Raw genomic sequence first — 27,417 nt, forward strand, 5'->3', positions numbered from 1 at the left:
GATTTTAGACTTCCGGATGCCCTACACCCACCCACCCACACATACCACTCTAATCATTACTTTGCACACTCTCTGCATTATTTGAACCCATATCCTGGAATCAAATACCGGCCTCCATCCCTCCCTTCTCTTTCTTTCTTTCTTTCTCTCTAACTCTTTCTCTCCCTTCTCGCTCCCTCTCACTGTCTCTCTACCCCTCTCGCTCTCTCTTTCCCTCTCCTCCACTCTCTCTCCCTCTCCCCATCTCTCCCTCCCCCACTCTCTCCCTCTCCCCATCTCTCCCTTCCTCTCTCCCTCTCCCTTGATACTTTGTGGAGACAATCACAGCGTTGTCTTGTCTGTCAATACCAAGTTTTCTTCTTATTGTGTCTCTGCTCTATTTAACGATAATTCCAACTGCTACAACACACAAAAATACTATGTTTGTACCCGTGTATATATATGTGTGTGTGTGTGTGTGTGTGTGTGTGTGTGTGTGTGTGTGTGTGTGTGTGTGTGTGTGTGTGTGTGTGTGTGTGTGTGTGCAAGTGAGTATGCACATGTGTTTTTGTGCATTTTAGAATGTGCATCGTCACTTTTCAATAAGAGGGTGAAGCAGCTATTGACCGACAGCAGCACAGCAGGAATGTATTTCATCGAGCAGGGCAGAGGCACGTCAATGCTGTCTGCTGTTGTAAAAATGGATTGTGAGGGATTCAGAGCAGACAACACAATGTAACACAATGTAACAGATTACTGCAATGTCAAGGCGATAGGAGGCTTATTAATGAAGAGTTTGTTAAGGGTTCTAACACCAGTTTATTCCAGATAGCCTTAGAGGGATTTGTAAAGAGAGGGAGATGCACTGGGTTTTGGGAATGGTAGAAAGGACTTGGTCTTTGCCGAACACACACGCACACACATGCACAGTGGTAGGCTACCTCTGATTTGATATTGTTGTCTCCGAAGCAGAGGTGTTGGAGGTAGGCTGCGGCGTTGGACTGGACTGAAGGGAACTGGTGCTGCAGCATCTGAATCACTTCAGGTAACTCTGGATCCCTCCAGCCAAACTCCCTACAGAAAGAGAGGGGAAGGGGGGTGGAGAGAAAGAGAGAGGGGGGAAAAGAGGGGGGAGATAGAGAGAGAATGAGAAAAAATGTAATTGTTAGATGATTATACAGCACAACACAGTACCCGCAGGCGACATTTATTTGCGAGGTTGAAGACCATAAGATCGTTAGTTGTGTGGGTGTGTGAGGCCAGTCACCACCGTTAGTTTATTAGGTTTAACACTCCCACTGATACGCAGGACAAAGTGAAATAAATGTTCTCTCTCACATCATTATGGGGGAAATGGTTTTCTTTATTATGTTATCCTTCTCACATGGTTGTTGTGGAATGCAGAGGAATTAGAAATACAGGAGGGATAGAATACCTACTGTGTTGCTCACCCCTGCTATAATACTCTACCCCTCTCTCTCTCCATGTGTCTCTGTCTCTCTCTCTCTCAATGTGCTTCTGTCTCTGTCTCTCTGTCTGTCTGTCTCTCTCTCTCTCAATGTGTCTCTGTCTCTCTCTCTCTCTCAATGTGCCTCTGTCTCTCTCTCTCTCTCTCGCTCTGTCTCTCTCTCTCACTCTGTCTCTCGCTCTCACTCTGTCAATTCAATTTAAGGGGCTTTATTGGCAGGGGAAACATATGTTTACATTGCCAAAGCAAGTGAAATAGATATTAAACAAAAGTGGAATAAACAATAAAAAATGACCAGTAAACATTACACTCACAAATTTTCCAAAAGAAAAAATACATTTCAAATGTCATATTTTGTCTGTCTATATACAGTGTTGTAACGATGTGCAAATAGTTGAAGTATAAAAAGGAAAATAAATGAACATAAAAATAGGTTGTATTTACAATGGTGTTTGTTCTTCACCGGTTGACCTTATCTGTGGCAACAGGTCACAAAACTTGCTGCTGTGATTGCACACTGGTATTTCACCCAATAGATATGAGAGTTTATCAAAATTGGAATTGTTTTCGAATTCTTTGTTGGTCTGTGTAAAATATGTGTCTCTAATATGGTCATACATTTGGCAGAAGGTTAGGAAGTGCAGCTCAGTTTCCACCTCATTTTGTGGGCAGTGTGCACACAGCCTGTCTTCTCTTGAGAGCCAGGTCTGCCTACGGCGGCCTTTCTCAATAGCAAGGCTATGCTCACTGAGTCTGTACCTAGTTAAAGATTTCCTTCATTTTGGGTCAGTCACAATGGTCAGGTATTCTGCCACTGTGGACTCTCTGTTTAGGGCCAAATAGCAGTCTAGTTTGTTCTGTTTTTTTGTAAATTCTTTCCAATGTGTCAAGGAATTATCTTTTAGTTCTCATGATTTGGTTGCACTGTAACAAATGTATGTAGTTTGTACAGTAAAAACACACATTAATTCCTTGTTTTATCCTTTAACAATTGAATGATGCAGACCGCAGTGCATCTTGGGTCGCCGAACGATTACAGTTTGTAACGGTGAATGTTACAGTACATGTTACGCAAACATAATACAGGCAAGATGATTTACAGCTCTTAACGGTTAGTTGTAGGCCTACTGGATTAAGGTATTACGCTGTCTTTTCGGGTGAAGTCTTGGACAAGACCCCTACACTGAAGCAGCCATCAAGTGGGTTAAATCATATTTCACATTCATCAGCCATACAATGAGAAGAACATTTCTCACTAGGATATGGCTCCCGATGTAAAATAACCTACAGAATCACATAGCCTATTTTAAACAATTGACCATTTGGGCACATCACGCTTTCCACGTGCCCAGGCAGTCTGGTGAATGAAGCGAACATCTGCAATTGCGGTCAGTAGGCTACATGAAATTTGTTTAATTTTGAGAGAACATTTTGCATCGGGAGCCCGTGAATCGATTTAAAAACATGAAGTGTCTCCGCCTTCTGTCCAAAACTGTTATAATTAATAGCCTATTCCATGTTCTGTTATCCCCAAATATTTTTGTACTTGAGCTAATAGCTAGCTGTGCCCTCCCTTAGCTAAATATTGGAACGTTGTTTGAATCAAGATGGAATATTTTCTAGATGTATTTTCGTTATGTCAGTTATGGCTTGATGGTTTGAATATTTAATAAATCTGTCTGTACATTGGCGAGCTAGCTGCATTATAACTGTCATTTTGTCACGCCTTGGTCTTAGTATTTTGTGTTTTCTTTAATTATTTGTTCAGGCCAGGGTGTGACATGGGTTTATTGTGTTGTCGTATTGGGGTTTTTGTAGGCATTGGGATTGTGGCTGATTAGGGGTGTGTCTCGCATAGGCTTGGCTGCCTGAGGCGGTTCTCAATCAGAGTCAGGTGATTCTCGTTGTCTCTGATTGGGAACCATATTTAGGGAGCCTGGGTTTTGCTGTGTATTTTGTGGGTGATTGTTCCTGTCTCAGTGTTTGTTGTCACAAGATAGGCTCAGTCACTTTGGTTTTTCTTTTTTCATTGTTTTGGAAGAGAAGAGAACGAGCGCCATTCTCCTTGCGGAGATGGTGCTAAATCCATCAACACGGTCGGTCCCTGGGATTGGGCTGGCCAACACGATTCGGTTTGCTTGGAAGGAAAAGGAGTTGGAGCCTTTAGGACGGGAAACTTTTGGAAGGATAATATTGATGGGGATTCTAAAGCTGACGGTGAAGGACGTGTTTTGTTTCCAAGGCAACTCGTTGGAGGGAGCATACGACGTGGCACTATATACGGAGGAGAAACACGATGATATCCTGAGAAGGGCAAGAGCAGTGGGAGGTGAGAGGCCGATGAGCCACTATGAAATAACAAGCCTGGCGAAGAACAACTTTAGGGTTGTAACTGTCAACATTTACAACCCATACGTTAAGGACGAAGAGGTGAGGGCCTTTCTGGGGAGATACATGGATAACGTCTCCTCAGCAAGGCACCTTAAAGACTCCCTTGGGTTTTGGAATGGGAGGAGAGGCTTCCAGGCCCTCCTCAGGGAGGACCCAAAGGGACATGGTGGCTACCTCCATCCTCCTGCTATGTTCTCCCTAGGGGCTGACAGGGGGACGTTGTTTTATGCACGTCAGCCCCCATTTTGCAGGTGCTGTGTGGCCTACGGCCACATATTCGCCTCGTGCAGCACAAGAAAATGCCGATTTTGTGGATCTGAGGAACACGAGGCGAGGGATTGTGACAAGCCTAAGGCGTGCCAAGGGTGTGGCTCGTCTGCACACCTGTGGCGTGGGTGCCCGGCTCGTCAGAGGTCATATGCGTCTGCGGCTGGTGGGGGAGCAGGAGCGGGGATGGGGGAAGAAGAGGAGCGGAAGGAAGCACGCCTCATGACCAGAGTACAGATCCAGAGGGGAAGGCCGCAAGGAAGGAGGAGGAGCAAGAAGCGGCGGATGGAAGAGAGAAGGAAACGGAAGGCACGGGAGTAGGAGAACCAGGAAAAGCGGCGGAAGAAGGCAACCGAGTGGAGAAGCATGAGAGAGAAGAAAGCGAGGGAGGAGTGTTGGAGAAGGAGACGGTGGAAGAGCAAGTGGACTGGGGGGAAAGTGCCCTGGTGGAAGAGATGAGGGGTATGGTGGAGGAGCTGGCGGGGGGGGGTGGTATCTCTCCACTGCCGCCATCACCAAAGAAGAGAATGAAGAGGAGGGTGCGATTGGCCGACAGTGAGAGGGAGGGGATGGCCAAGAGAGTGATGGGGGTGGGAGAAACCTCTGGGTTGCTGCTGGTTTCCCCAGGCCCTCAACTTCTGTTGGGTGGGGCACACCTAACAAGATTCAAGACTGGGTACAGGAGGAGGTGGGGAGTTTTTGTTTGGGGACTCAGCCTCCCGATTTTTTTCCAAACCAGCTGCAGCACTGGGGAGGGGAGGAGTGTGGGGATAGACCCAGGGTGCAGGGCACCCCGGAGCCAAACACTATTCCTGCATCCTGGGTTGATGAGATAGAGGAAGAGGGGGATGTCGGGAGTACAGATGGTATTCTCACCGGTAGATATGGAGCAGGGGAGCATCGGGTGAGTCTCCTGTTTTTGTTTTTTTCTGTCTGGGTTTAGAATTTGAGTGTATTACATGATTTTATTTTATTTTTTCATGGCATCTAATTTTACTTTTGTTAGTTTAAATGTAAGGGGTTTAAGGGATTTTGTTAAGAGGAGGGCGGTTTTTAGTTATTTGGAGGGTGTGGGGTTTGATTTTTGTTTTTTACAGGAGGTTCACCTGAGGGATGGAGGGGATGTTAGTAAGTTTAAGAGGGAGTGGGACAAGGGGGAGTCGGTTTGGGGTATTGGGGGGGTGCACTCATCGGGGGTAGGGATTTTGTGTGGGCACAGGGAGGTAAAAGTGGAAGATTATTTTGTGGTAATGCAGGGGAGGGTTATAGGGGTGGATGTCACAATAAGGGATTGTAAATTTAGATTAGTGGTGGTGTATGGGCCACAGGTGGTGGCAGACAGGAGGGAGATGGTGGACTGTCTGACGCCCCTGTGTGTCACAAATAGGAAATTAGTGATAGGGGGGGATTTTAATACAGATTTAGGAATAGGGGGGATAGCAGTGCAGGCGCCATTACCAGGCTAATGGCTTGCCATGGTCTGGTTGATGGTGGTCTGCACACTACTCCGAAAATGGCCGGTCCTACATGGCGCAACTCCAGGGGGGTTGAGCGGAGGCTCGACTATATTTTTGTACCCAGGTCTTTGGGTAAGTTGTCTGGGCGGCTGTTGCCTGTTTTCTTTTCGGATCATGACGGGGTGCTCCTGCAGGTGGGGTCACCAGTCTGCCTCCTCGGTAGGGGGTACTGGAAGTTAGATCGGGATGTGCTGGAGGAGCAGGCTTTTGTTGACGGGTTTTATGGTTTCTTTTGGAGGCTTGAAGGACTCCGGTCCATGTGCGAGAGGGTGTTAGAGTGGTGGGAATTAGTTAAGGTGAGGATTAGAGCTTTTATAATAGGGTATTGCAAGAGGAAAAAAGGGAGGAGAGGAGGGAGGTGGATCGTATCCAAAAGTTAATTGAACTCGAGTACGAGGCAGGCAACCTCGGCGGGTCGTTTGACTGGGAGAGATCCGCAACCCTAAAGGCGCAGCTCAGGGAGTTGCAGGAGCGGAAGGCTCGAGCTTTCCTGGAGCGTGCGCATAGTGGCTTTCTAGAACACAATGAGACTTGTTCTGCTATGTTCTTTAAGTCGGTTAGGGCCAGACAGAGTAGGAAGGTAATGCATGGCGTTAGGGAAGAAAATGGTAGTATAGTTAGAGAACCAGAGGATATGGTCAGGGTGACAACTGATAATTTCCAAGGTTTATTTAAGGAAAGGGAAATAGATGTAGAGCAGGGAAATGTGTTTTTAGAACACTTGTCCAGGCGGTTGCCGGAGGACATTAGAGAAGTGATGGAGGCCCAGATTTCACTAGAAGAGGTTGAGAGCGCTCTTAGGAGGATGGGAAAAGGGAAGGTGCCTGGGATGGATGGGCTGCCAGCTGAGTTTTATCTCAAGTTTTGGGGTATACTTGGACCAGTGGTCCTCGAAGTCTTGAAGGCCATCCTTGAGACGGGGGTCCCGGGGGATCAATGGCTGTTGGTGTGCTGTCACTTTTATATAAGAAGGGGGAAGTAACAGACCTTGGCAACTGGCGGCCGTTGACCTTGCAGTGTGTAGATTACAAGCTACATGCAAAGGTTTTAGCAGACCGGTCCCTTCCCTACGTCGTCCATGAGGATCAGACGTGCGGGGTAGAGGGCCGCTCTATTAGATGGAACCTACAGTTAATCAGGGACTCCATCGCTTGGGTTGAAGATAGAGGACTGCCTTTAATGGTAGCAGCGCTAGATCAGGCGAAAGCCTTTGACCGCGTGAATAGATCCTTTTTATTCAGAGTGTTAGGTCGATTAGGATTTGGGGAGAAGTTCATAGGATGGATTCGTACATTATATGTCGGAGCGGGGTGCCGAGTTAGTGTAAATTGTCACTTGGGTGACGTTTTTGACCTCTCGTCTGGGGTCAGGCAGGGGTGCCCACTCTCGGCTCTCCTCTTCGTTCTGTACATGGAGCCTCTGGGGGCTGCCATTAGGGCAGACACAGGGGTGGAAGGCTTGTTGATCCCTGGAAGTGGTGGGCTGCGTGTTAAGATGACGCAGTACGCCGACGACACTTCCTTGCTGCTGTGCAAGGACTCGTGCCTGACAAGGTCCCTTGCCATCTTTGGGGATTTCACCCGAGCGTCGGGAGCGGTTCTGAACCATGCAAAGTCTTCCGTCAAGTTTTTCGGTAGATGGCGCGGTAGAACGGATGTGCCTGGGGGGTTATCTCTCTGTGAGGGGGCCCTGAGGATTCTCGGGGTCCATTTTGAGACCTCCGGCTCAGCGACGCTAAACTGGAACATGCGTATCGCAGTGGTACAGAGGAAGCTAGCAATGTGGAAGGCTAGGTATTTGTCTTTTATCGGCAAAGTCCTGGTCCTAAAGGTGGATGTGTTGCCGTCTCTTTTGTATTTGGCGTACATCTACCCATTGCCGGCTTGTCTGAGGAGGCCTCTAGGTAGGCTTGTGTTTCAGTTCATGTGGAGTGGCAGGTGCGAGTGGGTCGCCAGGGCACGCATGCTCTGTCCCATCGGGGAGGGAGGTAGGGGGGTACCACATTTCCCCCTCAAGCTGGACGCAATTTTTGTTTCTTTCTTGTTAACGGAGCTTGCTCATCCAGTGATACACCCGTCCGGTTACCTCCTGCGGGTGTTCTTCTCGTATCAGGCGAGAAGCGTAATGGTGTGGTCTAACACGGGTCCTCAGGCGGAACAGCTGCCGTGGCACTTTGGTCATGCGGCCAAGTGGCTGCGTGCACACCCTGAGGTTGACGTTGCCCGAGTAGGTTTAGATCACAGGCACCTGTACGAGGAGGTCAGAAAGGCAGGGAGTCCGGCGCCTGTAGTGGGCATCTCGGAAGTGGTCTGGGAGGGAGTGCAGGCGCGGGGTCTGGACAACAGGCTCAAGGACCTGAATTGGTTGAGCCTCCATAAGAGCTTGCCGGTACGTTCCATCTTGTACCGGTATAGTTTGGTGCAATCCCCCACCTGTCCAAGATCCTCTTGTGGCAGGGAGGAGACTGTGCGCCATGTCTTTTGGGAATGTGCCTTTGCCGGAGTAGTATGGGCTAGGGCACGGGTGTTGTTAGGTTTGGTAAGGGGGGATTTTGTATTGACGTGGGCCAGGTTAGAGAGAGGTGTAGGGAGAGCGAGAGGGACGGATAGGGACAGGTTTCTGCTCTGGCTTCTCATGAGTCTCTTTAAACGGGGGCTGTGGGAAGCCAGGCAGAACATGGTGAAGACAGGGAGAGATTGGGGGTGGAAGGGATAGTGAGGAGGATGGAAGGAGATTTGAGGGGAGGATGAAGAGGGAGGAGAGGAAGTGGGGGCAGCATGCTGCTCGGGAGAGGTGGAAGGGGGGTTTAGGGCTGGGTGTCATTTAGATTTGTAAGGGGATAGATTAGGGACGGGGAGATAGGGAAAGGTAGTTTGTAGGGTGACGGGGAGGGACGATGCTCCCCTGAGGTTTTGTTTGGGGTTTTTGTTTTGTTTAGTTAAATTATAATACCATTGTTGGAGTATGTATGAAAATTATGAGTTGTAAATGAGTTGTAAAGAATGAATGGTATTGAAGGTAATAAATTATTTTTTATAAAAATAAAAATATAGGGCTGTTTCATTATTATTTTATTATTTCATTATTTGGGTTTTCATTATTTCTTTTCGTTAGTTTTGTAGTTTCTGTATGTATAGGTTTTTCTTCATTAAAATATATCATGAATCATCATCACGCTGCATTTTGGTCCGATCCTTGTTCTACCTCTTCGTCAGAGGAGGAGATAGAAGAGAGCCGTTACACATTTGAGGTGAATTTAGGGGAACTATTCTCAGCCACAAACGTTAGCTTGCTATTCTGAGTTGAATTGTTTATATAACTTCTATTTTGGGGATTTGGATTGTAGAAATAACGACAGGCTACTGCAGCTTGAACTGAGACAGATGATTTTTTAATTTAAAAAAAGTATTATCCAGAATCAACCTTACACGGTTCAAATGGTTCAGTGCAAATCTTGTATGCGTGAATCTAATACAGTAGTATCATTCGTACAGCACATTAAACTTGATAGAAATTCACCCAATTGCTCTTTTAATTGTGGTGTGCCCAGAATGTTCCAGTGAATTCAGGCAATTTACTGCCTTTGAGTCTCACTTACATGCTGACCACACCGCTGGCATCATGTGAGTGAGTGAGTGAGTGAGTGAGCCTTGCAAAATAAATGTACACATACAGTTGAAGTCGGAAGTTTACATACACTTAAGTTGGAGTCATTAAAACTCGTTTTTCAACCACTCCATACATTTCTTGTTAACAAACTATAGTTTTGGTAAGTCGGTTAGGATCTACTTTGTACATGACACAAGTCATTTTTCCAACAATTGTTTACAGACAGATTATTTCAGTTATAATCCACTGTATCACAATTCCAATAAGTCAGAAGTTTACATACACTAAGTTGACTGTGCCTTTAAACAGCTGGGAAAATTCCAGAAAATGTTGTCATGGCTTTAGAAGCTTCTGATAGGCTAATTGACATCATTGGAGTCTATTTGAGGTGTACCTGTGGATGTATTTCAAGGCCTACCTTCAAACTCAGTGCCTCTTTGCTTGACATCATGAGAAAATCATAAGAAATCAGCCAAGACCTCAGAAAATAATTGTAGACCTCCACAAGTCTGGTTCATCCTTGGGAGCAATTTCCAAACGCCTGAAGGTACCACGTTCATCTGTACAAGCAATAGTACGCAAGTATAAACACCATGGGACCACGCAGCCGTCATATCGCTCAGGAAGGAGACGCGTTCTGTCTCGTACTTCGGTGCGAAAAGTACAAATCAGTCCCAGAACAACAGCAAAGGACCTTGTGAAGATGCTGGAGAAAACAGGTACAAAAGTATCTATATCCACAGTAAAATTAGTCCTATATCGACATAATCGGAAATGCCGCTCAGCAAGGAAGAAGCCACTGCTCCAAAACGGCCATAAAACGAGCCAGACTATGGTTTGCAACTGCACATGGGGACAAAGACTTTTTGGAGAAATGTCCTCTGGTCTGATGAAACAAAAATGGAACTGTTTGGCCATAATGACCATCATTATATTTGGAGGAAAAAGGGGTATGCTTGCAAGCAGAAGAACACCATCCCAACCGTGAAGCATGGGGGTGGCAGCATCATGTTGTGGGGGTGCTTTGCTGCAGAAGGGACTAGTTAGTGCACTTCACAAAATAGATGGCATCATGAGGGAGGGAAATTATGTGGATGGCAACACCCACCCGTAGCACGCGCTCCAGCAGGTGTATCTCACTGATCATCCCTAAAGCCAACACCTCATTTGGCCGCCTTTCGTTCCAGTTCTCTGCTGCCTGTGACTGGAACGAATTGCAAAAATCGCTGAAGATGGAGACTTTTATCTCCCTCACCAACTTCAAACATCTGCTATCTGAGCAGCTAACCGATCGCTGCAGCTGTACATAGTCTATCGGTAAATAGCCCACCCAATTTTACCTACCTCATCCCCATACTGTTAATATTTATTTACTTTTCTGCTATTTTGCACACCAGTATCTCTACCTGTACATGACCATCTGATCATTTATCACTCCAGTGTTAATCTGCAAAATTGTAATTATTCGCCTACCTCCTCATGCCTTTTGCACACAATATATAGACTCTCTTTTTTTTCCTACTGTGTTATTGACTTGTTAATTGTTTACTCCATGTGTAACTCTGTTAATTGTTTACTCCATGTGTAACTCTGTGTTGTCTGTTCACACTGCTATGCTTTATCTTGGCCAGGTCGCAGTTGTAAATGAGAACTTGTTCTCAACTAGCCTACCTGGTTAAATAAAGGTGAAATAAAAAATAAATAAGAAATATTGAAGCAACATCTAAATACATCAGTCAGGAAGTTAAAGCTTGGTTGCAAATGTGTCTTCCAAATGGACAATGACCCCAAGCATACTTACAAAGTTGTGGCAAAATGCCTTAAGGACAACAAAGTCAAGGTATTGGAGTGGCCATGACAAAGCCCTGACCTCAATCCTATAGAACATTTGTGGGCAGATCTGAAAAAGCTTGTGCGAGCAAGGAGGCCTTCAAACCTGACTCAGTTGCACAAGCTCTGTCAGGAGGAATGGGCCAAAATTCACTCAATTTATTGTGGGAAGCTTGTGGAAGGCTACTTGAAACGTTTGACCCAAGTTAAACAATTTAAAGGCAATGCTACCAAATACTAAATGAGTGTAAGTAAACTTCTGACCCACTGGGAATGTGATGAAATAAATAAAAGCTGAAATAAATCATTCTCTCTACTATTATTCTGACATTTCACATTCTTAAAATAAAGTGGTGATCCTAAATGACCTGAGACAATGAATTTTTACTAGGATCAAATGTCATTAATTGTGAAAAACTGAGTTTAAATGTAATTGGCTAAGGTGTATGTAAACTTCCGATTTCAACTGTAAGTGGATATGCTGTACAAAACTGTTGTCTGTTGAGAGTACTCCCCATCTTAGTAGGAGATCGAATCAAAAATCTACCAGATAGTGGTGTATGGCAGTTGATTTTGCTCCTAAGACAAATCGTCGGATACAGATGTGCATTAGCCATTAGTGCTGACCAGGTGGCATATCTTCAAGTCCTTATTGATGAATATACCAATTTCAGAACTGAGACATTTCCTGGCAAACCCCTCAAGTCAATGCACCATTATCTCTGCTATTACCCAGAGCTTATCATTAGGTTCAAGCCACTTATTTGTCTCTGGACGTTGAGGTTCGAGAGTAAGTATACTTACTTCAAGCAGTGTGTACGGAAATTGCACAACTTTAACAATCTACGTGGGACTCTAGCAGAGAGACACCAACTGTTCCAAGCCTATTTAAGTGCTGGCAGTTTATTTCCGCCTCTCAATCAAGTAGAAAAGGGAGCTGACTTTTATGCCACCGATTACAACAAGAAGATTGAGGATTCAGTCGCTGCATTTCACTTCAAATTTATATAACACAGTTGTTTTAAATTATATCACTGTCAAAAGCACAAAGTACAGAAAGGGAATGTATGTTGTGATGGGGAAAGATGAGGATGGATTGCAAATGGGTGAGATGAAGTTGATCCTGGTCCATTGCTACTCTTCTGTTTATTCTGTCTTAAAGAGGCAGCAGGCTGTGCAGCTAGTTGATTTAGGTATTAACTGCCTAACAGGAGTAGCCCAGGACTCAAACTTTATCTGCATGAAGACCTTGTTGATTTTTACCCCTTAGTGGAGTACAAGGTATTTGGCAAATCAATGATGATCCTTCATCATTCTTTCCCTTTGTTGTAGAGCCATAACACTGCTAGGAGAGGAGATAAGAGAGGCAGTATTGTCTGTGCTACCAGATTTCCCCAAGCAGACACTTTCATCCCTCCTGGACAAGCTTGCAAGTGTGGGAGTATAGGGAAAGCCAGGCCTTCATTTTCTTAAAGAAGAAGACCTACAGGAGCACACCAGACCAATACAATGCCGGAAGCTGCTAAATGCATGGAGATTTGAAGGTATTACATTTGGCTAAAAGATTTACAAGTGTACTGTACAGTTGAGAGGAAATGTTTGGAATTTTATTACTTTAGATTTCTGAGTTGAGCAACTATTTTACTTCCAGGTCAAGCAAGGAGTTACACAGCTAGTGCCATCCAGGATACATCAACATTTGAGCCATCAAGCCCGTCCCCTTCACAGTCATCCTCCACATCCAGCACAACCCTGTCAACAACCAGTACGACCAGTACTGTAGACCTGGACATCTGGCTGGAGAACTTCACTGTCCCTTGGGGGAAAATGTCCATGAACCTGAGATCAGCCATCGCTAGAGGTACACGGCCAACCACGGGAGAACGAAGAGATGGTAAGAATGAAAGTAGATGCAATAAGAGTTATTGAGCCTAATCCAACCAGAGCAGATTGCTGTGCAATAGCCAAGACGATGCTACAACAGTATCTGTAAAGGTGTCGCTGATACAATGAGTGATGGCACAACAATTGGGAGTGGCTATGGATCCCTCTTAAATCAGATGAAAACAGGCGTTGAGCATAAGAATGGTGATAATCCTATGGTATGACTAAGAAAGAGAAAAACACTCTCAGGCTCATCGACTGTAATCAGTGCAAGAGGGCCGACTGACAAACACGGCTGTGTAAGATGGCAGTCAGACAAACACGGCTGTGTAAGATGGCAGCCAGACAAACACGGCTGTGTAAGATGGCAGCCAGACAAACACGGCTGTGTAAGATGGCAGCCAGACAAACACGGCTGTGTAAGATGGCAGCCAGACAAACACGGCTGTGTAAGATGACAGCCTGACAAACACGGCTGTGTAAGATGGCGGCCAGACAAACACGGCTGTGTAAGATGGCAGCCAGACAAACACGGCTGTGTAAGATGACAGCCTGACAAACACGGCTGTGTAAGAAGTCAGCCAGACAAACACGGCTGTGTAAGATGGCAGCCAGACAAACACGGCTGTGTAAGATAGCAGCCAGACAAACACGGCTGTGTAAGATGGCAGCCAGACAAACACGGCTGTGTAAGATGGCAGCCAGACAAACACGTCTGTGTAAGATGGCAGCCAGACAAACACGGCTGTGTAAAATGGCAGCCAGACTTTCCCAAAGAAGAAACGGAAGAAACTTTGGAGGCAAAGCGTAAGGAAATGGAGCAGCTTTAATCCAGAGAAGGGCCGGCAGGAGGTGACAGAGGACAACTCTCTCATGCAAGCAACATTTTACTTACAGCGCTGTGCCATCAACACTAGCCCAGCACCTAAGATAGCCCGAGCTGAGAAGTAAGTGGCCGTACCTTTTCACACAGAAGGAACTCTACAACCACTTCAAGTTACCGACAGATGTCTCAATCCTGGAAAAAATTTATGCAACAATGGTAGAAAAAGGAAAGATTATTATACAATACTTCCACTACAAACCAACAAATGAAGAGGTTTGGCACATCCTGTCAAGGTTTGAAAAGGGTGGAGAGACTGCAGTTGGCCCTTGTGTTGTCCTCCTGCTGATGTCCTATTTCAAAGAACGGACAGATGCACTCCTTCTACAGGCTGATGTGAGTTTTACATTCATCTGCATCTTATGCATAAAATAATACTTTTCTATGTCATTTTAGAAGGTTAAAATGATGATGTGCCAAATGTTCAAAATATGTGAATTTAAAGTTATAGAATTTGTTGTTTTATATCTTTCATATCTTATATAAGATATATAAAAGATATCTTATATATTTTATATCTTGTATATATTTTATCTTTGTGTCATAACTCTCCTGTGACGATCTGAAGGATCAGGTTACAATGGGTCCACTCTACAGCGTGCTCTCTCTCGTAGAGGGGGAGAGCGGGAAGTCGACTGTTTTATGGCGGTCATAAAATACGCTGCCTCTGTGCTCTGTAGTGTTCGAGGTTGGAATGCAAACTGTGGAACACAGAGAGGCCCTTGGACATCTAAAGTTTGAATAATTAAACAATATTTATATTTTTGAGAATGTTTGAGTGGTCCGTGGACACTTAAGGGACAGTCGTTACGAGTGTGTTTCATTTGGTGATCTCATGAGGGACAGGAAACACTCATTACTATGTCTTTGGTTGTGTACAGTTTTTTCTTAAATATGGGGTTTACATCTAACTATTGTGAAACGCATATGATTAAACATGAAACTATTTATGAAAAGATGTCATGTGATGTTAACCTTCTAAATGAGAAAATATGGGTTTTCATGTAAAGTTAACCAAATCAGTGGCCCACGTGAGCATAGAAGTTACGTTGGCGTCATGGACCGCCCTTTTCTCAGAAGTATATAAAACCCACTCCTGACAAAATTTACATTAGACTACAAAACATGGAGCTGACGCTATATGTTGAAATGGTTAAGAACTACAACTCTACAGGCCCAGGAGACCAGACAGCATGTAGTGTTGGCTACATGGCTAGAAATGGCAACTCTGAGACTATCAATCCCTACAGAATAAGAGTAAATCCTAGACGTAGAATTACTAGTCTGCAGTTGGAAATTACGTAAATCTAGTACAAGAATACAGACAACCGCGGAAGCATCTATTCTATGCAACGACCATCTATACGCCTGACGTATCCAATACAACAGACACTATCCAGAGCTGCTGAGAAATCGACAACTACGAAAGACATTGTAACTTCTGGGGAAGTTAACCAGAGACTCTCTGATGAACTGACTCTCCAGCAGATGGACCGGCGATTCCAACAGAGAAGACAACATTGACATACAGTACGGGCATAAATATATACATTGCAATTATTTTCAGATGAGCGGCCGTTCATGTGCAAAGGATTAGCATTCCCATGAATATAATTATCAACTGTGTGTAGTGAATCCATTTTGTCTTTCCCGCTTTTTATCTGTCCTCACCCCTTTCCATTGTCTACCAAGCCACAATACCGGTTTAGCCCACTAGGGACTTATCAATTTCATTGTGTTAGTAACCAATAACTATATTGTTTGTTTATGTATTTCTGTGATTTGATTAGTTAGTTAGTAAATAAATAATTAAGCCAATTTGTATATTGCTGATTCATTATGGAGGCTAGGGTTCGTGCATATATCCAAGTGTTTGCGACGTTCAGTAATGAGAACTGATGAGGTACAATTCATTAATAAGCAACTGTTTTGATAAGATATGAACATATTTGAAGAGTCGATTCGGAAAATAGAGACTCTAAAAACATTTTCCCGTGGTGCCCCGACTTCCTAATTAATTAAAGATTACATGATTAGTTTAATCACGTAATAATAATTACACATAAAGAATTGATTTGATAAAATAACAGTCTTCACATTTAATGACAGTCACAGACACGACAGGTGTCAGCCACAGCCACAGATGTGGAGTGATCAATTCCACTGCCAGACTCACCAAGACTGATTGTTCAAGGTAATGTATCCAATAAGACTTTCTGCGTGAGTAATTGTTTTTAGACAGGGCCTTATAATAGCAATGTTTCACAGAGGCCATTGTGAAACATAAATGTGATCTGATTTCAGGTGACACAATGACTGTTGCCAAATGGATAATAAGCATTGAGAAGGAGGTTGTGATGTCAGTCCACTCCTACTTAGTGGCAGTGCTGGCAGCTTTTTTTTGCCTCATTCTATACCTTCAATCTGAAATACCAAGAGGAGGCTTCGCACACCCTGGAGCTCATCCAAAGGTAAACAAAAATATGCTTCGTCCTTGGGAGAATTCCATTGCGGGGGCTATAAACTGAGGCATTTTGTACCACAGCTTGGTTTGGCAGGTTAATTGAATCAAGATATGTTGATACGTTTGAAAGGCTCCTTTGTCAGAGCATAAACACATAATGTGAAGCCATTATTTGAGCTGGGGACAATGTACAGAGGTAATGCAGAACAATTCAGACACTTTTGAAGACATCAGGGGACCATCTTTCCACAATTTTGTCTGGGTGTGCACTTTGTTTTCACAGTTTTGCTGGAATCAATCCATCCACTGGCTCGAAGACCGCCACAGCAGAGGTCGTCAGCAAGAAAAGCGGAAAGGTAGTGGAGAAGAAGAGACACACAATTAATGTACATGTCTGTACTCTGCTCCGGAAGATAATGGACTTTGAACAGCTATAGGCTAGTTCCTCCTGGGCAAACATTTTATTTATTTTTGTCAATTGTGACCTGCTCAAGAAAGTTTGGTTTGTCACTGGGGTTGACTGTTTTTTTTTTTTTACACTTTAAGTGTTTGAAAATGATCCAGTATGCACTGAAATTGACATATTGTTGAGGAAGTAATGCTACTCTGGATGTTTGGAAATGTCTGGCATTTACTCTGGCTTCTCTACAGTCTCTGGTTCGGATCCAGCCTGTATCACATCCGGCCATGATTGGGAGTCCCATAGGGCGGCGCACAATTTACCCAGCGACGTAAATAAGAATTTGTTCTTAACTGACTTGCCTAGTTATTTATTTATTATTTTTTCCAGGTAAGTTGACTGAGAACACATTCTCATTTACAGCAACAACCTGGGGAATAGTTACAGGGGAGAGGGATGAATGAGCCAATTGTAAACTGGGGATTATTAGGTGACCATGATGGTTTGAGGGCCAGATTGGGAATTTAGCCAGGACACTAGGGTTAACACCCCTACTCTTACAATAAGTGCCATGGGATATTTGATGACCTCAGAGAGTCATGACACCCGTTTAACATCCCATCCGAAAGACGGCACCCTACACAGTGTAGTGTCCCCAATCACTGCCCTGGGGGATTGTGATATTTTTTTAGACCAGAGGAAAGAGTGCCTCCTACTGGCCCTCCAACACCACTTCCAGCAGCATCTGGTCTCCCATCCAGGGACTGACCAGGACCAACCCTGATTAGCTTCAGAAGCAAGCCAGCAGTGGTATGCAGGGTGGATTGCTGCTGGTTAGTTAAAAAAAGGTTAAATAATTAAAACAATTATAATAATATATATTTTTTAATTCCTCAAAACTTGACTAGACAACCGTTATTAAAGCTTGAGTATTTTGTTTTGGGAAGGGCATAATTTGGGAATCTGGGAATATGACAACATTTTCATTGAGATCTTTTCTAACCATAATCTCACCTAATTAAAAAGTCCAATTACCATTCACAAACCTACATACTCTGCATTTAACATGGGAGTGAAGGTAATGACAAACCTCCTAAGATAAGACCAGGCAGACATGTTGCACAAAACTCTGTTGAGAGTAGGCCCGTCTACTCCTCTTAGTAGGAAACAAGATACATGTTTTCTTTTTTTAAGCTCAAAGCGAGGCAATTTGAGTTACCTGTGTCTGAAAGACACACACAGTATACCAGTGCCTTTGTTATCTGTCACTTTCTATGTTGGGACAGGTATAAACATGCACCTTATTCAGGATGACGATCTCTTTTGAAGATTGATACGTTTGAAACTTTTTTGTTGAAAAAAATGGCTTTACATCTGAATGCAGAATAGCCTTGTGACAAAATATCGTAATTTTTTATGTCACAAACAAGCTAGAATATCATTAAACATCATTTTGCGCAATTTTTCAATTTGTAAAGGAAGATGCTTCTCAGTTTTGTAGATGGGGTGGTTCCATCTTAACTAATGCTATAATGGAAAGCCTTGATTTAAAAAAAAGTTATGTCATACCAATACTGTTAAGATTAACAATTGTATTCTGTCCTGATTAATCATTTTAAAATGTACACTTTTTTGATAGGTGCTAGGGGAAAAGTGTAGGTTTGTAATTGAGGCGTTTTTGATGCAGCCCATCTGGCTACAATTTATTGGCATTTCCCACTGAGCAGCAGTGAAGTTTTACTGTTTATTTTTTGTATTATGTTTACTTGTTTTGGTAATGCAAATGTTTTAGAAATTTACAGTACTAATGGCATATTTTATCTGTAAATGTGACCCGATTCAGGAAACTAGCCATGATTACCTGAGATAATGAGTGGGCTGGACATGCAAAGAGATGAGTTTGGATTGGTTTGCGGTGTAGCATATTGTATCTATAAAATGAGCTGCTCGTTATGCATAGATAATCCTTTCTACTGCAGTTTTTTCTAAAGTTATAATGTTAGCTATGGAGAACTGGTAAATATGTTGCTACTGCTCTCAATAATATTGCTGCCCTGAATTTATCAGGCTCTATAGACAAAGGTCAGTGGGAAAAAGTTGTGATGGACTACTTTCTGGAGGACGATCGTGCCATGCTGACTCTCTCTGACTGAAAATGAATCAGACCATGAGGAAATTCCTGATTTAGGTAAAAATATTGTTTGTGATGTTTTCTCAGAATGCCATTTCGCATTGCTAGTTATAGCCTAATGTTAGATAGCTAACTAGATAACATTGAACCTATTTGGTTAACTTTAGCTAGATATGACAATCGGTTTGTATTGCTAGTTAAAGCTTGCTGTTAGCTAGCCAGCTGACGTTAGATGGCTGGCTAGCTAGCAACATTATGTGTATGAACTGTATGTAGTGATCTCAAAATGCCATTTTGCCTATATTGTATAATAATGCTAAAATATTTGTAACAGGAATTTGTCTTTCAGCATCAGTAGAACATGCCTGACTCTCCTCCACCAGTCATACAAGGAGAATGGTCTAATGCCTCCCATCAAAAAGAGAGCTGACCGAAGCAAGCACAGGTTACACCTGAAGCATGACACCTTGCAGCAAGTGGTGAACTTTATCAACAACTACGCAGAGGATAATGCAATGGTATTACCAGGACTCCACTCAGGACACAAATACTTTGTTGGGAAACTATTTCAATCCCATGTGACAAAAGTAGCAGGGTGGCGTCTCTACAAGGAATCAATGACAACACTTGGTATGTAAAGCATAAACACATTTACATTATTTACATTATGGCACTACTTTTATTGATCTCACATTATTTCAGTATTTTACAGAGGTACGTGTAGTCGGGCTGTCTTCCTTCAGGAATATGTGTAGAAAATTGCTGCCCCACATCTCAAGCACTAAGCCCAGGACAGACCTGTGCTGGCAGTGCCAGAGGAACAACTATCAGGTCTTCAGACCTGCCAGAAGCTGTTAAGTCAGCCAAGCTTAAGAAGCAAGAGCAGCATCTCCTGCTTGTTCAGAGTGAGCGGTCTGTCTACCAGAAGATGGTTGCTGACTGCAAGACCACCTGTCAAGACCTGCAGTTGTCTCTTGGGGAACCTACGGAACCAGTTGTCTCTGAGGGCCCTACTGAACCAGTTGTCTCTGGGGCCCTACTGAACCAGTTGTCTCTGGGGCCCTACTGAACCAGTTGTCTCTGGGGTTCTACTGAACCAGTTGTCTCTGGGGTTCTACTGAACCAGTTGTCTCTGGGGTTCTACTGAACCAGTTGTCTCTGGGGTTCTACTGAACCAGTTGTCTCTGGGGTTCTACTGAACCAGTTGTCTCTGGGGTTCTACTGAACCAGTTGTCTCTGGGGTTCTACTGAACAAGTTGTCTCTGGGGTTCTACTGAACCAGTTGTCTCTTGGGGAACCTACTGAACCAGTTGTCTCTGAGGGCCCTACTGAACCAGTTGTCTCTGAGGGCCCTACTGAACCAGTTGTCTCTGGGGTTCTACTGAACCAGTTGTCTCTTGGGGAACCTACTGAACCAGTTGTCTCTGAGGAACCTACTGAACCAGTTGTCTCTGGGGTTCTACTGAACCAGTTGTCTCTTGGGGAACCTACTGAACCAGTTGTCTCTGGGGGAACCTACTGAACCAGTTGTCTCTGAGGGCCCTACTGAACCAGTTGTCTCTTGGGGAACCTACTGAACCAGTTGTCTCTGGGGTTCTACTGAACCAGTTGTCTCTGAGGGCCCTACTGAACCAGTTGTCTCTTGGGGAACCTACTGAACCAGTTGTCTCTGAGGAACCTACTGAACCAGTTGTCTCTGGGGTTCTACTGAACCAGTTGTCTCTGGGGTTCTACTGAACCAGTTGTCTCTTGGGGAACCTACTGAACCAGTTGTCTCTGAGGGCCCTACTGAACCAGTTGTCTCTGGGGTTCTACTGAACCAGTTGTCTCTGGGGTTCTACTGAACCAGTTGTCTCTTGGGGAACCTACTGAACCAGTTGTCTCTGAGGGCCCTACTGAACCAGTTGTCTCTGGGGGAACCTACTGAACCAGTTGTCTCTGGGGTTCTACTGAACCAGTTGTCTCTGAGGGCCCTACTGAACCAGTTGTCTCTTGGGGAACCTACTGAACCAGTTGTCTCTGAGGAACCTACTGAACCAGTTGTCTCTGGGGTTCTACTGAACCAGTTGTCTCTGGGGTTCTACTGAACCAGTTGTCTCTTGGGGAACCTACTGAACCAGTTGTCTCTGAGGGCCCTACTGAACCAGTTGTCTCTGAGGGCCCTACTGAACCAGTTGTCTCTTGGGGAACCTACTGAACCAGTTGTCTCTTGGGGAACCTACTGAACCAGTTGTCTCTGGGGTTCTACTGAACCAGTTGTCTCTTGGGGAACCTACTGAACCAGTTGTCTCTGAGGGCCCTACTGAACCAGTTGTCTCTGAGGGCCCTACTGAACCAGTTGTCTCTGAGGGCCCTACTGAACCAGTTGTCTCTGGGGTTCTACTGAACCAGTTGTCTCTTGGGGAACCTACTGAACCAGTTGTCTCTGAGGGCCCTACTGAACCAGTTGTCTCTGGGGTTCTACTGAACCAGTTGTCTCTGGGGCCCTACTGAACCAGTTGTCTCTTGGGAACCTACTGAACCAGTTGTCTCTTGGGGAACCTACTGAACCAGTTGTCTCTGAGGGCCCTACTGAACCAGTTGTCTCTGGGGTTCTACTGAACCAGTTGTCTCTTGGGGAACCTACTGAACCAGTTGTCTCTGAGGGCCCTACTGAACCAGTTGTCTCTGAGGGCCCTACTGAACCAGTTGTCTCTTGGGAACCTACTGAACCAGTTGTCTCTTGGGGAACCTACTGAACCAGTTGTCTCTGGGGTTCTACTGAACCAGTTGTCTCTTGGGGAACCTACTGAACCAGTTGTCTCTGAGGGCCCTACTGAACCAGTTGTCTCTGAGGGCCCTACTGAACCAGTTGTCTCTGAGGGCCCTACTAAACCAGTTGTCTCTGAGGGCCCTACTGAACCAGTTGTCTCTGAGGGCCCTACTGAACCAGTTGTCTCTGAGGGCCCTACTGAACCAGTTGTCTCTGGGGTTCTACTGAACCAGTTGTCTCTTGGGGAACCTACTGAACCAGTTGTCTCTGAGGGCCCTACTGAACCAGTTGTCTCTGGGGTTCTACTGAACCAGTTGTCTCTGGGGCCCTACTGAACCAGTTGTCTCTTGGGGAACCTACTGAACCAGTTGTCTCTTGGGGAACCTACTGAACCAGTTGTCTCTGAGGGCCCTACTGAACCAGTTGTCTCTGGGGTTCTACTGAACCAGTTGTCTCTTGGGGAACCTACTGAACCAGTTGTCTCTGAGGGCCCTACTGAACCAGTTGTCTCTGAGGGCCCTACTGAACCAGTTGTCTCTTGGGGAACCTACTGAACCAGTTGTCTCTTGGGGAACCTACTGAACCAGTTGTCTCTGGGGTTCTACTGAACCAGTTGTCTCTTGGGGAACCTACTGAACCAGTTGTCTCTGAGGGCCCTACTGAACCAGTTGTCTCTGAGGGCCCTACTGAACCAGTTGTCTCTGAGGGCCCTACTAAACCAGTTGTCTCTGAGGGCCCTACTGAACCAGTTGTCTCTGAGGGCCCTACTGAACCAGTTGTCTCTGAGGGCCCTACTGAACCAGTTGTCTCTGAGGGCCCTACTGAACCAGTTGTCTCTGGGGGCCCTACTGAACCAGTTGTCTCTTGGGGAACCTACTGAACCAGTTGTCTCTTGGGGAACCTACTGAACCAGTTGTCTCTTGGGGAACCTACTGAACCAGTTGTCTCTTGGGGAACCTACTGAACCAGTTGTCTCTTGGGGAACCTACTGAACCAGCAAGAAAAGACATCAGGATGCATTACAGCTTTGATTTTGCTCAACAAGTAAACAACATGTCCTCCTTTATACTGATTAAGGACATAGATGGACAGATAGATATTCACTCAACAAAAAACTATATTTATATATATATATATATGGGAGGTAGGAAAATGCCTTTCACTGAGCTGTGTAAAGACAGATTGACAGGGGTGAGACAATCAATTGTAATTTCTCTAAATGTTCTTTTGTTGTTTGCAGGTGCACTATCCTTCTGACCCTATGCAGCCAGGTCCCATCTACTTTTAACTCCTTGCAAGTGTGGCTTGTTTGGTGTCTACTGTGAAGGAATGCCACAACAAGTCAACTACTTGGTTGATGAAGGCGTGTCATCCAGCAAAGGCAGCAGTGCAGTCATCAACTACATGACCTATTTCTTTACCAACTACGGAGTTGGGGAAACACGTGTGGACCTGAATTGTGATAACCGCAGTGGCCAAAATAAGAACATGTTTGTGCTCTGGTATTGTCCCTGGTGGACCATGCACAAGCTCGCCACAGTCTGGTCCTTCACTTCCTGATCACAGGCCACTCCAAGTTTGCCCCCGACTGGTGCTTCAGCCTCATCAAGCAGCGCTTCAGAAATAACAGAGTGAACACTGTTTGAGATTGCTGGTGTTGTGAAGGACAACACTGTGACAGGGGTCAACATCCCACAGCTGGTTGGACTGGAGGATGGTACGGTGCTGGTGGAAAGCTATGGCTGGCAACAACACCTGACTCTGTCCTTCAGGCCGCTGCCACAGATCAAGCAGTACCAGCAATTCAGGTGAATATCATTTTCATTGCATTATATGAGGTCGGCACCAGGTTTCAGCTGCTGCGCAACAGACATCCTTCCTCTCATAGATGGTCTGCCTGTACAAGCACCACCTGGACTGGACACAGCTAGACAAAATTATGTTTTTGAGAAGATCAGGTAGATCAGTTTTGCGATGAAGAGGCTATGGACAATCACATGCCCTGCACCAAAGTCAAGGGCAGGACAGAAACAGGCTCTCCGAAAATAGATTCCCCTGTTCATGCGTGGTTCGGATGGACCAGTCATCAGCACCTTCTGCAGTGCCTCTATTCAAATGACTCTCTCCTAACACACACGCCATACGTTGCTGCTACTATTTTTTGTTTATCCTGCTGCTCAGCCACTTTACCCCTGATTGTATGCATATAACTACCTCGTCTATCACTATCGTTATTGATGTTGTTTGTGTACATACTGTGTATGTTATTTATATTGACACTATTTCTGTATTTTTGTAATATTTGTAATTTAAACAGTAAATTTTCTACAGTATGAGTAATTGTGTTGCTGTCCTGGGGCTCTGTGGGTCAGTTTGTGTTTGTGAAAAGAGCCTCAGGACCAGCTTGCTTAGGGGGCTCTTCTCCAGGTTAATTTCTCTTTAGGTGATGTCTTTGATATGGAAGGTTTGGGAATTGCTTTCTTTTAGGTGGTTGTAGAATTGAACGGCTCTCTTCTGGATTTGAATAATTAGCGGTTATCGGACAAATTCTGCTCTGCGTGCATTGTTTTTTTTTCACTGAGGATATTTTTGCAGAATTCTGCATGCAGAGTCTCAATTTGGTGTTCGTCCCATTTTATGAATCTTTGGTTGGTGAGCGGACCCCAGACCTCACAACTATAAATGGCAATGGGTTCTATAACTGATTCAATTCTTTTTTTGCCAGATCCTAATTGGTATGTTGAATTTTATGTTCCTTTTGATGGCATAGAATGCCCTTCTTGCCTTGTCTCTCAGATCATTTACAGCTTTGTGGAAGTTACCTGTGGCACTGATGTTTAGGCCAAGGTATGTATAGTGTTTTGTGTGCTCTAGGGCAACGGTGTCTAGATGGAATTTCTATTTGTGTGGTCCTGGCGACAGGACCTTTTTTGGAACACCATTATTTTGGTCTTACTGAGATTTGCTGTCAGGGCCCAGGTCTGTCAGAATCTGTGCAGAATATCTAGGTGCTGCTGTATGCCCTCCTTGGTTGGGGACAGAAGCACCAGATCATCAGTAGACATTTGACTTCAGATTCTAGTAGGGTGAGGCCGGATGCTGCATATTTTTCTAGCACCCGCGCCAATTCGTTGATATATGTTGAAGAGGGTGGTGCTTAAACTGCATCCTTGTCTCACCCCTCGGCCATGTGGGAAGTAATATGTGTGTTTTAACCTCACACTTGCTGTTTGTGTACATGGATTTTATAATGTTGTATGTTTCCCCCCCCAACACCTCTTTCCATCAATTTGTATAGCAGACCCTCATGCCAAATTGAGTCAAAGGCTTTTTTGAAATCAACAAAGCATGAGAAGACTTTGCATTTGTTTCGATTTGTTTGTTTGTCAATTAGGGTGTGCAGGGTGAATATGTGGTCCACTGTATAGTAATTTGGTAAAAAGCCAATTTGACATTTGCTCAGTACTTTGTTTTCACTGAGGAAATGTACGAGTCTGCTGTTAATGATACTGCAGAGGATTTTCCTAAGGTTACTGTTGACGCATATCACACGGTAGTTATTGGTGTCAGATTTAGCTCCACTTTTGTTGATTGGGGTGATCAGTCCTTGGTTCCAAATATTGGGGATGATGCCAGAGCTAAGGAGGATGTTAAAGAGTTTTAGTACAGCCAATTGGAATTTGTTGTCTGTATATTTGATCATTTCATTGAGGATACCATCAACACCACATGCCTTTTTGGGTTGGAGGGTTTTTATTTTGTCCTGTAGCTTATTCAAGGTAATTGGAGAATCCAGTGGGTTCTGGCAATCTTTAATAGTTGATTCTAAGATTTGTATTTGATCATGTACTGTATATGTTTTTGCTGTTTGTTCTTTGTTATAGAGCCAAAAAGATTGGAGAAGTGGTTTACTTTTAGGTGTCCTGTGTGAATTTAAGTATGCTCTCTCTAATTATCTCTTTCTTTCTCTCAATCAGAGGACCTGAGCCCTAGGACCATGTCTCAGGACTACCTGACATGATGACTCCTTGCTGTCCCCAGTCCACCTGGCCGTGCTGCTGCTCCAGATTCAACTGTTCTGCCTGTGGCTATGGAACCCTGACCTCTTCACCGGACGTGCTACCTGTCCCAGACCTGCTGTTTTCAACTCTCTAGAGACAGCAGGTGCGGTAGAGATGCTTTTAATGATCGGCTATGAAAAGCCAACTGACATTTACTCCTGAGGTGCTGACCTGTTGCACCCTCGACAACTACTGTGATTATTATTATTTGACCATGCTGGACATTTATGAACATTTGAACATCTTGGCCATGTTCTGTTATAATCTCCACCCAGTACAGCCAGAAGAGGACTGGCCACCCCTCATAGCCTGGTTCCTCTCTAGGTTTTGGCCTTTCTAGGGAGTTTTTCCTAGCCACCGTGCTTCTACACCTGCATTGCTTGCTGTTTGGGGTATTAGGCTGGGTTTCTGTACAGCACTTTGAGATATCAGCTGATGTAAGAAGGGTTATATAAATAAATTTGATTTGTTTAGTGTTTTCCAATTTTCCCAGAGTGGTTAGAGTCTATGGATTCTTCAATTACATTGAGCTGATTTCTGATGTGCTGTTCCTTTTCCCGTAGTGTATTTCTGTATTGTTTTAGGGATTCACCATAGAGGAGGGGTAGACTCAGGTTTTCCAGGTCTCTATGTTTTTGGTTGGACAGGTTTCTCAATCTCTTTCTTAGATTTTTGCATTCTTCATCAAACCATTTGTCATTGTTGTTCATTTGCTTCGGGTTTCTATTTGAGATTTTTAGATTTGATTGGGGAGCTGAGAGGTCAAATATACTGTTAAGATTTTCTACTGCCAAGTTTACACCTTCACTAGTATAGTGGAACGTTTTACCCAGGAAGTTGTCTAAAAGGGGTTGAATTTGTTTTAGCCTAATTGTTTTCTGGTGGGTTTCCAAACTACATTCCTACCATCTACAGCATTTCTTAATGTTACTCAGTTCCTTAGGCCTGAATGCCTCATGATTGAGTATTGCTCTGTTCAAGTAGACTGTGATTTTGCTGTGGTCTGATAGGGGTGTCAGTGGGCTGACTATGAACACTCAGACTGTGGGTTGAGGTCAGTGATAAAGTAGTCTACAGTACTACTGCCAAGATATGAGCTATAGGTGTACCTACCATAGGAGTCCCCTCGAAGTCTACCATTGACTATGTACATATCCAGTGTGCGACAGAGCTGCAGGAGTTGTGACCCGTTTTTGTTGGTTATGTTGACATAGTTGTGCCTAGGGGGGCATATGGGGGCAGGTGTTTGTCCCCCTGTGTGCTGAGGGTTTCAGATTATTGTCTGGTTCTGGCATTTAGGTCATCACAGACTAGTACATGTCCCTGGGCCTGAAAATGATTGATTTCCCCCTCCAGGATGGAGAAGCTGTCTTCATTAAAGTATGGGGATTCTAGTGGGGGGATATAGGTAGCACACAGGATGATATTTTTCTCTGTTAAGATAATTTCCTTTTGAATTTCTAGCCAAATGTTCCTGTTTTGATGAATTTAATGGAGTGAGTTAGGTCTGCTCTATACCAAATTAGCATAACCCTGAGTCCCTTCCCTGTTTCACACCTGGTAGTTTGGTGGATGGGACTACCAGCTCTCTGTAACCTAGAGGGCAACCAGTGGGTCCTTCTCCTCTATACCAGGTTTCTTGCAGGATGACAATGTCTGTATTTCCGATTTCTTTAACGAAGTCCAGGTTCCTGCTCTTTAGGCAAAAGGCAGATGACCTCAGGTCTTGGATATCCCAGGATGAGATAGTGAAGGCTTTGTGTTCCATAAAGTGTGCAATG

At 44.5% G+C, this 27,417-nt stretch overlaps 1 protein-coding gene across 1 annotated transcript in view; it reads right to left on the minus strand.

Annotated features, from left to right (window-relative positions):
* The window catches only part of ctnnd2a (catenin (cadherin-associated protein), delta 2a), a 396,841-nt gene that overhangs the window by 114,882 nt on the left and 254,542 nt on the right, over positions 1–27,417 (minus strand). Inside the window, exon 13 of the mRNA XM_042298940.1 lies at positions 921–1,053. Coding sequence (XP_042154874.1) covers positions 921–1,053 — 133 coding nt within the window. The remainder of the gene's footprint in view (positions 1–920; positions 1,054–27,417) is intronic.

The sequence above is a fragment of the Oncorhynchus tshawytscha genome, linkage group LG16, assembly GCF_018296145.1.
Source record: "Oncorhynchus tshawytscha isolate Ot180627B linkage group LG16, Otsh_v2.0, whole genome shotgun sequence".
Lineage (NCBI taxonomy): Eukaryota > Metazoa > Chordata > Actinopteri > Salmoniformes > Salmonidae > Oncorhynchus > Oncorhynchus tshawytscha.